We start from the raw sequence: 14,131 nt of genomic DNA on the forward strand, positions 1-14,131 counted from the left end.
GACAGCTCTTGATTTTTCAAGCCTGGCGGCCTTTTACGACTTAAAAAAATCCATAGGTATTGTGTGTATATATTGTAGAAGTGTATTCTATGTATTTCTATTGTGGCACAAATGCTTAAAAAAAATATGAATTTTTTTCCAACTTGTTTCGTATACGCATATATGCGTATCTACAAAAAACTCTCGATTTTCTAAGCCTGGTAGTCTTATATGGCTTAGAAAAGTTATAGGAATTGTATGTAGATATTAAAGAAGTGTATTCTATGTATTTTAAACATGGCACAAAAGCTACAAAAAAAGATATGATTTTTTTAAACCCTTTTTCGTATACGCGTGTTTGCGTTTCTGCGGAAATGGTGTATTTTCTAGGTCTTGCAACCTTTGCTTGTTTGTGCTAAAAATATAAATGAGGATATTTGAATCATATTAATGTACATTGTTTTTAAGTTGAATTAAAAAAAAAAAAATTTTGAAGCTCCGGGGCTCTTGAGGTTTGTCAGAGGTATACAGTCAGAAGTACACATGTAAATATTTTAGTAGAAAAAATTTTTTTTTTAAATTAACATTGGTTTTGTCAACAGATATAGTAAGTGTTTATTTCAATACAGTCAGAAAACATGCAACAATCAAGAATTTTGATCGATTGCGGCACAAATCATTGAATGACTTTTTTTTGTATTTATCAAAATAATTGCTCGATCATCTGCTTTCCTATATATTTTTCCTTTTCTAGTTCTTTTTTTGATGCAGGATTCATATTTTGTCAATCACTAATTAATCTCATTTTTCTGAATGTTATTAATTATTTTATGCATTTTTAGACATAATGAACAGTTCTACTGGGTGTTATGGAACAACAAGTCCATCACATCATGCAACAACCCCCGACGATACGTACGATAGTATTTCTGAAAATAGTAATAATTTTCTAAATGACTATGAATCTGAAGACGTTTCTTTACCGTTTACTAAATCGGAGAATCGAAAACCGTCAAGTTGAGAGCTGGATAAGGTTACTGCATTACCCGAAGAAACGAATAAAGAAAGAGAGAGTCAGCAATGGATTGAGCAAGCATCGTTTCAATTGCCTAAAGAATTTTGGCAGAAAAATTTTGCGGGTGAAGACAAAAAACGTTTAAAACAAGGTTGGTGTGATGACTTTAACAAGGAATTCCAAAAAAAATATATGTATTGCATATTATCAATCAAAAATAGTCGACTGTATGGTAAAGAGAAAAAAAGAAACAATAATTATTTTTGGGTATTAGCTACATGTAAGTACTCCACCTGTACGTCGTATAAATTTATTATCAACGAAGTTATACATCCACCCTTTACCGATTATACTGTTAAAGTCTTTACCTCGAGAAAAATTTTTCATGATCCACAAACAAAAGAGACACACCGTCGTTTAATAAAAGGCGAATACAGAGCTGAACTGTCCGGTCATCTTGAAAAGAAGTCTGCTGCCTTAGTGAAATGGTCAAAAGTGAAGAACGTTCCAGAAGATATTTTAGCACAAGGTAATTTAAACGATGCACCAAGTTCATCTGTTCTTCAAAAAATAAAAAGCGAGAGCCGTGCTAAAGATGATCTTGATAAAAATTATCATGCGTACATGGAAAAGCTACAAAAACAGTATGAGATGTCGTACGGTGACATGATTAAAGGTTACATACAATTTCACGCCATTAAACCACTGCTGATAATTTTGTTTACTGAAAAACAATTTGAGTTTTTAAAAGGAGTAGATCATATCTTTTTACATTTAGATGCTACTGGTAGTATCGCCGCTCGACCCAGTTACGCCCAAGAAAAAATGACCATCTACTACTACGCTCTATTTTTGTCTCGAAATAAAAATTTTGCACCACTTAAAGTTGCAGAGGCCTTTTTTTCTTTCCATACAGAAACTGCGATTCTTTTTTTTTTTACGATTTTTTGCGGATAATTTGAAAAAAATAACTGCTAGGAGAATTGAAAGAGTTGTCACCGACTTTTCTTTAGTTTTACTTAAAGCCTCATGCTACACATTCAATAAAATCAGTCTGTGTGAGTACATAAATGTGTTGTACCACGATATAGAGATTAAAAAAAAATTAATACAAATTTAACTATTATTCATTCGTGCTCTTCACACCTTATAAAAAATGTAATAAAAAAAGTTAAAAATTGTTTTGCTAACAAACAGCAGTATAAAGAACGAGGAATAGCTATTTATTTACTAAGTAGCTTAATACATAGCTCTAGTCTGCCCGATGCTGCGATATATTTTGAAACTTTTGTCAGAATCTATGGTAATATTCATGAAGACAAATATCTTTAAGAGCTTACTACCAGTATTGTCTTCGAAAATGATAAAACTGCCGAAGAATTCGATGATAACATTTTAGTACATGATCCTTACGATAATTATAATGAATCAGTTGGAAACTCTATTAAATCTTCCTCGCAGTATTACCTTTTTTTGTAAATCCAAAGACGAAATTCTTAAAAAATTTCCAACAAATACTAATCGAAACGCGTTTTATTCTAAAAATCTAATGAACTACGTCTTAGATTTCTTGTTAGTTTACTTTCCAATCTGGTCAGCTGTTGGAATTTCACGCTTTGGCTTAGCAAGGGAAAGTAATGCTACTGCTGAAAATGGTTTTAAAGTTCTTAAAGAACAAATTTTAGATGGGGAAGAGAAAATATCCATCCCGCGCATAACACAAAAAAATGAGGAAGTCATCCAGGGAAAAATTCAAGAAAGAAAGTTTCGCCTACTAACTTCACTTCAAAAACAAAATAAAAGAAAATTAACTAACAATGAACTTGCAGAGAATGACATTAACTTGAGTTCTGATGTGCCACTAAAAAAAGAAAAATTAGAAGTTGAGGTATGGCAAAGAAAAAAAAAATAACAAGAGGGCCTAATAGATATTTGACACAATCTAAATTTATAATTGAAAAAACAGCTAAAATCGACAACATAGAAAAATTGATAAGCGAGATGTCAGATAGTATAAATAAATCTAAAACTATAATAACAAACCTAAAAGGAAAAAAACCTTTGAAAACGTCTACTGCAAAAATATGTGATAAAAACGTGAATACAGATGAAGTGGCATTGTTTAGTTCATCAGATAGCAGCACTAAAATCACCGATAGTGTAACAGCAGCTAATGAGAGAAATAATGAAATTATGTGTCATAAATTCTTATTTTCTCATTCCGTCGATCAGTTTCAATTTAATGAATATCCTAATGGTTTTCCACAGTATTCATCAAACATAAGTGGTTTTGTAATCGACATCACTAGTTATAGAACGTTACATCCGTACAACGATTTTGAGCAATACTTGGATGATGGAATAATAAACGGCTTTTTTAGTCTCTTGCCTGATGTTGCAAAAAATAGAGACGTTTCAGTGCAATGCTTCGATTCTTATTTTTTTGAAAAAATTTTAAAATGTGGCTATATTAGTAAAGGTTTTATAAAGTGGGCTAGAATACAAAATATTATTAATAAGGAGATTTGGCTTATTCCCATCAACAAATCGGAGCACTGGACGTTGTTGATAGTTATTGTTGGATTACAAATAATGGTACACTTTGACTCTACGCATGGCGAGCCAAGATCACAAGTGATAAATGGCATATGTACTCTTATTTCGAGTTTGACAAAAAAACAAGTGCCCTGGAATGAGTGGAAAATTTACGTGCCAAATGACATCCCAAAGCAACAAAATAAAAAAGGTAAAACTAGTGGTAACTGTGGAGTGCACGTGTGCACGTGGGAAACCATCATTGCGTCATTTACATCTACTCAGTTTTGTGAGGATAATATGAATAAAATAAGAATTGCTATTGCAAATATTTTGTTTCACTCACAAACAAACGAAGTTAAAGCTGTAAGAGTTACAGAAGGGCGGAAATACTTTTGCAAGACCTGGAAAAAACCAAAGACGTACAGTGCAATACAGATGTGTTATCGGAAATACAAGTATATAATACGCCACCAATCGAATTTCAAAGTACATTTGAATTTTGTGAAGCCTTACCCTTACTATTACCAGATAAATTTAAAACTTTAAGAAAACCTGTAAAATAAGGTAGACAGATGTGACTGCATGTAACTATAGACCAAAAAATATTGTTTATGTTATTTTAAATGCGTGTGTAAATATAAATATTTGCGTATTGTACTAGTCACATACTGAGATTAAGATAAACCTTGTGAAAAACATTAGCCTGTTACGATAAACAAAAAAAAATAGTTTAAAATGTTACGTTAAGCAAAAAATGTGATTTAAAAGCATGTGATTACGTTTGACATTCAATACTACTTGAAATAATTAGAATCGTTTCTTATCTTAAGCAAATCTAAAAAATATTGACTTATAATTTTTTACCACAGAAAACCAATTTCATTTATTTGATTCAAAATACGAAGGGCATCGGGTACTGTTGTAGGCTCCGAGATATCAATTGTAAATAATTAATAGGCAATGCTCATTTTATAAAGAAAATTATGACTGATATTTTATAAAATAATGTAATTTTTGTTAGTCACGCACGTTTACTTAAAATTTTATTTTATTTTCAATCATACTACCAATGTAATAGTCTTTCAATATCATAATTATAAACATAAAAAAAACTACATCAGATTTGAAAGAAAACATGATTTAATTACGAAATTTTCAGTCCATTGTTGGTCCAATAAGTCAATGTGTCGCTGGTAACGTATAGTAATTTATTAAATAATGATTATTAACTTTCTACTATATACAAACTATTTAAGATTGGTGTGAGCTACAAAAAAAATCCAAAGGGAATTAAAAAACAATAATAGTTTCCAAAAAAAAAACAAATGATAAATCAGTTGAACTACGATTGTTTTTGGCTGTTAACCTGTACTTAATCAAAAGTTCTTGCTTATAATTATACTGCCAACGTAAAAGTTATTAGGTGTTAATGTTATATTAAAAGGATGCCACCAAACTAATTTTCAAAGCAATTTCATTTTTAGTTCATTAGCTATAACTAATTTTCCGTAAATTTAGTCAACGTGTCGCTGGTCGCGTCTGATTGTTTATTTAATAATAAAAGTTATCAATTTTCTGCCGACTTAAAAATTATGTGGGATCATTATATGCTTCTTAGAATCAAGTAGACAAAATTTGGAGGCAATTGTATTTTTGAAAATAAAGGTATGGGTACTTATTCGATAAAATAACGGATTTTTAAGTTTTCAGGCATGATTATTTATCAAATGTTGTTGTTTATGATTATTCTGCCGACGTAAAATTTATCAGGTGTTGTTATAGGCCTTATTAGAAATACTTGTATTAATTTTAAAGCCAATCCTTTTTTTGGTTCGTGAGTTACAGTAAATAGTTGGTCAAATATTTCGTTTAGTCGCTGGTCGCGTGTGATTGTTTATTTAATAATAAAAGTTATCAACTTTCTGCCGACTTACAGATTATTTGGGATCATTGTATGCTTCTTAGAATCAAGTAGACAAAATTTGGAGGCAATTGTATTTTTGAAAATAAAGGTATGGGTAATTATTCGATAAAATAACGGATTTTTAAGTTTTCCGGCATAATTAATTATCAAATGTTGTTGTTTATAATTATTCTGTCGATGTAAGATTTTTCAGGTGTTGTTGTAGACTCTAATAAGAATATTTATACCAATTTTCAAGCCAATTCTATTTTTGGTTTATGAGTTGCAGTAAATAGTTGGTCAAATATTTCGTTTAGTCGCTGGTCGCGTGTGATTGTTTATTTAATAATAAAAGTTATCAACTTTCTGCCGACTTACAAATTATTTGGGATCATTTTCTGCTTCTTAGAATCAAGTAGACAAAATTTGGAGGCAATCGTATTTTAGTGAAAAAAGTTATGGGAAACTATTCCATAAAATTACGGATTTTTAAGTTTTCCGGCATAATTCATTATCAAATGTTGTTGTTTATAATTATTCTGCCGATGTTCATTGAAATGAAAATTTTTTCGAATTATCGTTTAATAATATTGAAAAAAAATAACCTTATAATCTTTTAAAATGGCAATAATTGAGATATTTTCATGTTTCAGACCGTAATGGAAGTTTAACCATTTACAAATGCCAAAAATATAGTTAAAAATGATTTTTTGGGTGAGTAGAAGAAAAAGTCTTTTTTCAGAGTGAAAGAAAATAAAGAGCCTTTTCAGATTTTTGGAGAAAATAAAGCTTTTTTAACCTACGTTATAAGAAAGATTATTTTTGACTAATTTTTTTTCTCTGATTATAATGTTGCAATCCATACGTAGTCATAATTATAAAATACTTAATCATTAATTAATAATTTAAACTATAATCACCAGGTAACACAAGGCGCTTACTTCATCATTATTAAACTAATAAAGCAGTAATTGATAACACCAGCACCAATTAAGGTCATGCGGAGTGCTTTCTGGTGCCATAATGACATAAAGATAGCAACAATTTGTATAGATAAATTAGATCGTAAATACTCCGTATCATTTAATATTAAGCTTTTCTATTATTAATAATTGTTTTATTAGTTATTTAACAAGGTAGCCAGTAAGTGACTTATGTTACATAGAGATTGACACAGTGTTATTAAGTATTGCTTAATTAATTTACGCATATATACATGCATACTTTTATTTCCAACTTGAAGTGAAAGGAAAAAAAATTTACTCAAAGAGACCCTTTTTTCCTCTTGATTTAAAAAAGCTCTTTCATGTCTTTTCCTCTAAAAGGGCTCTTTCTTGGGCAGTTTTCTGACACTAAAAAGCTATCGTTGAATGTTTTAGTATTATCTCTGCAGTAAGAATATTATTTAACAACATTAAATTATGTTGAGTAGCAAATTAAAAGTTTTAGTCATTTATTGCAATCTAACGTTTTTTGTAATCAAACAATCGTATAAGATATTTAAGAACAAACCAAACTTCACTTATTTTTTTTAGCTACAGTAAGTATTAAAATGTACATGTATAAATTACAAGCTACAGATGTTTAGAACCTGTCAATGAAATCATAATACTTATCACATTTAAGTAAAATTATCTCCTAAAAAAAACTCTTATGGAATGTGCGAAAATAGAAAATGTGGTTTTTTTCTACTGTATAAAATAAGATTTTGTTAAGAATTTAATTTAAATTACAAATTAAGGAATTGTTCTATCAATCTTATTAAAATACCAAACTTCAATGCATGAATCGAAAGAAAAAAAATTGTTTAGTTGTTCAAAATAAAACTGTAGAACGTATAGAGAGATTTAAAAAAATGTAATTGTCTAAATTTCCCCTAAGTAAAGTTGATGTATGTATAAGAAAATTTTTTCACTTGAATAGTACAACAATCTGCTTAAAAAAATCAAAAAATCGTCAATTGGTACAACAACCTTAAAAAGCTATGACGATTATTTTTCCCAAGCCATCGTAACAATATGAAAAAGTAATCCTCCTGAGTCCTGAATGATTGACATCGGTCGAAAAGTCTGAGATCACACACATGAGGCATTTCACGTCAAATCGCACAGGCTGCGCGCGAGACCACTTTTCATGCTTTGATTACAGTACCAAATTATTGAGGAAGATAAATCGGAGTAAGCATTTCCGACGTATTTTAACCTCAGCTTTTCAATGAAATTATTAAAATTACAAAAAAATGTCAACATAACCTCAAAAAAATATAAAACATGTTATATCTTCAAAAGGGTGTCTTGAATCTTTTTTTTTTACTATCTAAAACGAAAGAGGAGGTTTTTTTACGTTGGTGTAGTGATTTTCAGAGTGTCCACTATTATATTATTCGAGAAATCTAACGTCAAAGTCTATGCTCTCGTGCCGCCGCGACGGACGACCTGGCCGGTGGGGCGCGGTGCGGTGCTGCATGCGTGCTATATATAGCAATTTGTGATCCACCGAACCGAGAAGTCTGCTTCTTTAGCCTTAAATTATTAGTTGATGTTAATACAGTATTATTTTTTACAATAATTATTTAGACATATCAATAATAGTGTTGATATCAGGCGCGGTTCTTCTCCTCTGAGTTCATTTACAGCAGCAAAATTTTATTACTCTATTAATCGTAATAAAGGTTACGGCATCAAATAATTCTGAGATTTGTTTGCTTGAATAATGTATTTTGTGAATTTGCTATTCTTTGTGGAGTTTATTGAATTTTGAAAAAATTTGGTAAGTACAACTGAAAGTTCAGAAGTTGTCTTTTTAATAAAAAGTAAGGGTAAAATGATACCAGGAACTCTTCGATATCACGCATTTATCCCTCTTAATGAAAACACATTTAAGCTGCGTCATAAATCTTTAAGTTTAATATTTCAAACATTTCCGAAAATTTCCAATCCAAAAATTAAAAAATCTACTTTCAAGAAAACTGCAAAGGTAAAGAAAAATATTTAATTGTTTTTATACGATACAATAATATATTGCATAATGTACAGTACTAAAGTTTAAATTAAAGTTTAAATAAATACAAATTGTTTATTATTATGTAAACACGTCAATACTTTATTTTATTATAAAACATTTATTAGGAATATTGCGTTGTTTTCAAACGTAAGATATGGTACGAATGCGGTGCTACGTCCGCCGCCAGGCCGTCCGTCGCGGCGGCACGAGAGCATAGACTTTGACGTTAGATTTCTCGAATAATATAATAGTGGACACTCTGAAAATCACTATACCAACGTAAAAAAACCTCCTCTTTCGTTTTGGATAATAAAAAAAAAGATTCGAGACACCCTTTTGAAGATATAACATGTTTTATATTTTTTTGAGGTTATGTTGACATTTTTTTGTAATTTTAATAATTTCATTGAAAAGCTGAGGTTAAAATACGTCGGAAATGCTAACTCCGATTTATCTTCCTCAATAATTTGGTACTGTAATCAAAGCATGAAAAGTGGTCTCGCGCGCAGCCTGTGCGATTTGACGTGAAATGCCTCACATGCGAGTATACGAAAATGCACATTAAGATTTATATGATCTACGAAGTAATTACTTAGTTATCAATGTTACTATCATTCAAATTATTAACTTTAAAATTATGAATTAGCCTTGCCAGCTATAACTATTAACGTAATAAATTATTTAATAGTCAGTTGTTGCACAGAATTCTATGTACGTAACACAGTATTAAAAATAAAATTTTTTTGACGTGCCCGAAGAAACAGTGTTGACAATATTCATGAATTAAAATAAAAGTTACAATAAGAAATTAAAACAAAATACTGAATTATATTAAAAAAAAAAAAAAAATCTGACGAAAATTGGAATAAAACCCCAAATTGCCCAAATATGTCACCAGAGGCATAAGCCCTAGCCTTCTCAGCTATTCAAACTTCGGACCTTGCATTTTCCGAAGCCACATATGTTCATTGATACCCTCTGGAGCTTGGCCCACAGTTCATAGCGATTATGATAAGTGAAAATAATAATTTATATTTAAGGTGCTTATAGTCACACTGTCAACTTAAAAAAAATATTTTAAGCTCGATATTTTTTCAACGTACTTTCTTTGATACACAGTACTGTACAAAAATCTAAAGTACAGGAAGAACTAAAGAATAAATGCCTTGAAAGTCTGAGCTTTAAATTGTGCAAGCTTTTATTTGTATGATTTAATTTTTGAAAAATAATATGGCTAGCCTCTCTTAAACATTTATATGTTATAGAGAATTGTAAAATAAAAGGATGGGTTTTTTATTTTATAAACATAAGATGTAAAATCTTTTTTTCTCTATTTCCCTTAATTTCTAAGACCCCATTTAAGAAGTAAGTATAGCGAGAAAGACTCGTCGTTTTCTTTCGCTATGATCTACGTGGTCATATTGTTATAGTAGCAGCCCTCCGTCTCAGCTTCGCCCGAGACTTACTAAATAAAACACCGTAATGTGTTGACATGTAATGTGAAACATTTTCAGTCAAAAATTTTACACATATTCCTGATACATTTCAGAACAAAAATCTTCTTATTAAAAACATATTTTTTCGAAATCCATATACTTTATTTGGTCAAATAATAACGTGTAAAAATTCAAAAAAATAATTATGCTATAAAGTACCGTGCGTTCCTTATGCCATAAAATAATCGGTGGCCATAAGAAGCTGTTGATTTACAGTTTCTCCCGTGTAATTCAGGAAAACGGCTATTTTTGAAAGCTGTTAAGATTTTAAACCCCAAAAAAATTTATATTAAAAAAAAATTTTTTTCCTCATATTTCACAACTTTATTACCAGAGCAACAAAGTCCTGGACCTAAAACCCTACATTTTTATTGCCACAAAAACACAAATACATTTTCTACTCAATGAAAAATCTAAAATAGGATCTTTAAAGATTTTAGAGATTGCTGTGAGGGTACAATGAAAAGCTGATCTCTCACGTATTGGACTTTTTAGTTGTCGATTTTGACGCTGCTGTTTCAATCTCGATAAATTTTCTGCATCAGTTTCTTGACGCCTAAGTAAAATTGTATTTATTAGATACGCTCGAAGTTTTTCTTCGAAGTCACCCTCTTGCTACTTTTGGCATGCTTAAAATTTTTGTCACCCCTAAAAGCTGTTTTCTGTCAACTTTGTTAAGTCCTAATATATTTGTTGGCAAGGTAGTTCGACGTCCGATGGCCCTACAAAAGACCGGTGAGCTTCTTAAGTTAACTTTTTCTTGACTGCAGTTAACAGCAATTGTGACTGCCTGTATACCCCAGGGTGATCTTCTCTGGCTTGCTGTTGAAAACCCAGACTGATGGGGAGAAAAATTACAAAGTCCGAAGCTTTGGAGCTAGTTGTAGAGATCTTTTCCAACGTTTCCCGGTAGAACGTCGAAGACGTTGGTGTTTAAAGCACCTTTTTTTGCAGACTCAGTTGTTTTGGGTGATCTACGATGGGGAGATTGGTTCGTGATGCTTTCCCGTTGGAGACTGTCTCGTTGGCTCAAGTTTTTTATTACCTTAATAGCTGTTATGTTTGCTCAGCACAGACATTGGAGAGGATCGGTGATTTCTGGTTGAATGCTTAGAGTCGAGAGGGTCAAATAGGGTCGTCGGTCACCGGGTTTTCCAGCCTTGCGAAGAACAACTCCGCAGGTGACATTGTGCATCTGCTAGTGAATGGCTGACTTGGTTTAATTGTGCCCGTCTATAGTTAATATAGTCTTTTAGTCGACGAATCGCTTCCGGAAATGGTAGTAAAAATGTATTTGTTGGCAAGGTAGTTTACACTTAGGTGGATCCTAAAAAGAACCGATGAAATTGATGGTTAAGTAGGGAACATAAATACTTATAATGGCCCTAAAAAGCGCCAGTGGTGAATTTTCCAGGCTATTCTTTATTATTATTCTTGATGATAAAGAGCTGGCTACGGGTTGCTTCATTCTTATTCTGGGAGTCTCGATGTACGGAGACTGTGATGGAGGGAGGTATGCCGCTGACCAAAGAATATCTCGTCTCGGGTCGTTTCCCGGATAACCAACCGCTCGTTGTTAGACGGGAACATGTGGGTAAGCGCGTTGGGGACGTGATGTCCAAGAAGGTAGCCGTAGTGGATACCCGTGCCCCTCAGAGCTGTTTTCCCTTGCTTATATTTGTAGCCACAAATTCGCTAACGGCACCAGGTGGGATGGTGGGACTGCCACACAACTCTGAAGAGTTGGTGCAGATTGTGCCCTGGCTAGATGAGTCTCCTGGTATTGTGTCAGAGACGGCATCGGTTGGAAGTAATTTTTGTTTTTTGTTCGCATTCGTCGAGATTCAGGGTGAATAGACACCTAGGTCCCTTTCCCCTTAAAGAAAAGTGTCATCCGTAACTGGCATACCCAGCTGCAAGACTGTCATCAACATTCTCTATACAGCTCGTTGAACTGCCGAAGCTCGACTACATCACTATCGAGACGCTCCGGCCTATTATAACCACACTTATTTAATTATGTTGCAGGTAGCTTCGATTTTATGTTGACGCCACCTAGCGGATTTTACTGAACGAAAGTGAAAAGCTGGCGTATTTTTGCAAACTTTGAGCTCATATATTGCTATTGTTATTAAATTGTTTAAGATAAAAACTGTACTAAAACCATCTAGGAAGTATCATGAATCAGTGTGCAAAATTTCAGCAAAATCGGTTCAGTAGTTTTTGCGATTAGCGATTACAACTGTTTTAGCGAATTTGCTTTATATATTAGTTAGCTGGCTGTATTTGGCATTCCCATGCACCACTTCTCTCTCTGTACGCACATATTCAGTATACCACTTCCACGCGTCTCCAAAGTATGTGCCTACATGTCCATTTCCGCGTGAATCCATAAACACACACTCAGTATATCCCCTCCACGCTTTATTAATGAAAAAAAAAAAAATGTGCACCTGGTTTGACCGCTTGGCCGCAACGGGGCGCTTGAAACAGTGGCCAAAAGTGAACTTGTGCCCTAGCATTGCAGTCAGCAATCTTTCTACTAATCTCTGGTTGGAACCGGCAAGGGCAAAGGTCTTACACACGCGACGCGCTTTTTTCTTGTTTTAGATAAATAAAGAAGGTAATGTTAGTTTCTCGACTATTTACTTTGTGCGCATCCCGAGGCCCTAGTGGTACACAGTAAGTGGGTCTGAGCTCTAACATAAAAAAACTTTGATAGATTCTTGTGTAGTAATTAGATGTGCAGTATTTGCTGCGGATCTTATATCCAAACGCCGTAATAGAAGTAAATGATGTAAATACTAACACAATATATAAAAAAATGTAATACAACAGAAAATTTTTCCTTTTTTTTAATCACACAAGATGCTGCAGTTAAATGTAAAATTTAACTGATTTTAATGTACATCGAAAAACTTGCAAAATTTAACAATTTAGCACAGCGAAAAATTTCAATGCCCCGTAGGGGTTATTTACCCCTACATCTGTCAAAGAAGAAAAAATAATAAACATATAAACAAGCCCAGTGTAAACACGAGAAAATTCAATTTTTATCAAAAAATTGTTAATTTCATTGTCATACTATTGTATTTTTAGCTTAAGCACAGTTTTTTTACATAAATAGAATTATTATAGTTAAGAATTAAAAACATCATTAAAATATTGTTAATACTTAAAAATGAACTAAAACATAAATTGCATCTTTGTATGTGTTTTGAACGTTTCTCTATTCGTTTTAGGAAATGGTTCAGGCTAAAGATTCACCATCTCACTATTTGACAAAACTACGAACCTACTTGGACCCGAAAGCATCTAGGAGTCATCGAGTAAGCAAAAGCATAGCAATTAACTTTTTTTAATAGTTTGATTACTCACGCGTTTCACAATCGGTTGTTAATTCTTTATTATACCCTTACATCTAATTTTATTACTTTCTAAATCATGACAAGCCCTTATTAAAATTCTTATTATTCGTGTAAAAGTTCAGCGGCCTTTTATGTATCATTAGTTCTGTTGCGTGGTGAGACTTAAAAATATATAAAATTGAAAACGTACCAGATGATGAAGTCGATTTGAATTTAAAAATAAATAACTGATTTTAACGTGCACCTTATGCGTAATATTTTTATATTTTTTTATACGGAAAATTTTTAAAATCTATTTTAAGTCTTGTAAGGCCTTATTACCCTTATGTCCCTTCACAAAATTTTAATAATGGCAGTTAGTTATCGAAACATAGTTGTTAAAGATAATTCACGATTCACTATGCAAAGCACTGAAATCAAGTATTAGTGATGTAGAAAGATTACATAAAAACATTGTCCTGGCGAAATTAAATGAATATCCTTCAACTATTTATTTAATTATTTAATAACGTTAAAGAAACGGAAGTTGAAAAATGTTAGCGAGGTATTATTTTAAGAAGTAACACTTTATCTTAAGTAAAATATTACTTCATTCTCAAAAGACAAAATTGTACAGTTTCCACTGGCTCACATTTGCATGGTTCTTGATGAGCAAAAGCTTTTCACGTGGAAGACATTAAAACATTTTTTTTTAGCAGCAAATGTGATTTTGATCTTAAAGGTTGATGTTTCATCTTATGCTTGACATTCAGAAAAAATTTATTTTGAAGTACAAACTGTTCTCATTTGGCTTGCCTGAATCAACTAATTTTTTTCAATAATTTTAAAA

The 14,131-nt window shown here is 32.0% G+C and overlaps 1 protein-coding gene across 3 annotated transcripts in view; it reads left to right on the forward strand.

Annotated features, from left to right (window-relative positions):
* LOC149373154 (formin-like protein) overlaps positions 1-13,321 on the forward strand; it is a 119,505-nt gene extending 106,184 nt beyond the window's left edge. For 2 of the 3 annotated variants that reach the window (XM_089597801.1, XM_089597802.1), the window contains one exon: positions 13,177-13,321. In XM_089597801.1, coding sequence (XP_089453927.1) covers positions 13,177-13,296 — 120 coding nt within the window. In that variant the 3' untranslated portion in view covers positions 13,297-13,321. The remainder of the gene's footprint in view (positions 1-13,176) is intronic. The other variant, XM_089597803.1, reaches the window with a different exon arrangement.
* Positions 13,322-14,131: the final 810 nt, after the last annotated feature.

The sequence above is a fragment of the Copidosoma floridanum genome, unplaced genomic scaffold (genome assembly GCF_036245765.1).
Source record: "Copidosoma floridanum isolate Cflo_tuat_1 unplaced genomic scaffold, Cflo_Japanese_pri ptg000037l, whole genome shotgun sequence".
NCBI lineage: Eukaryota > Metazoa > Arthropoda > Insecta > Hymenoptera > Encyrtidae > Copidosoma > Copidosoma floridanum.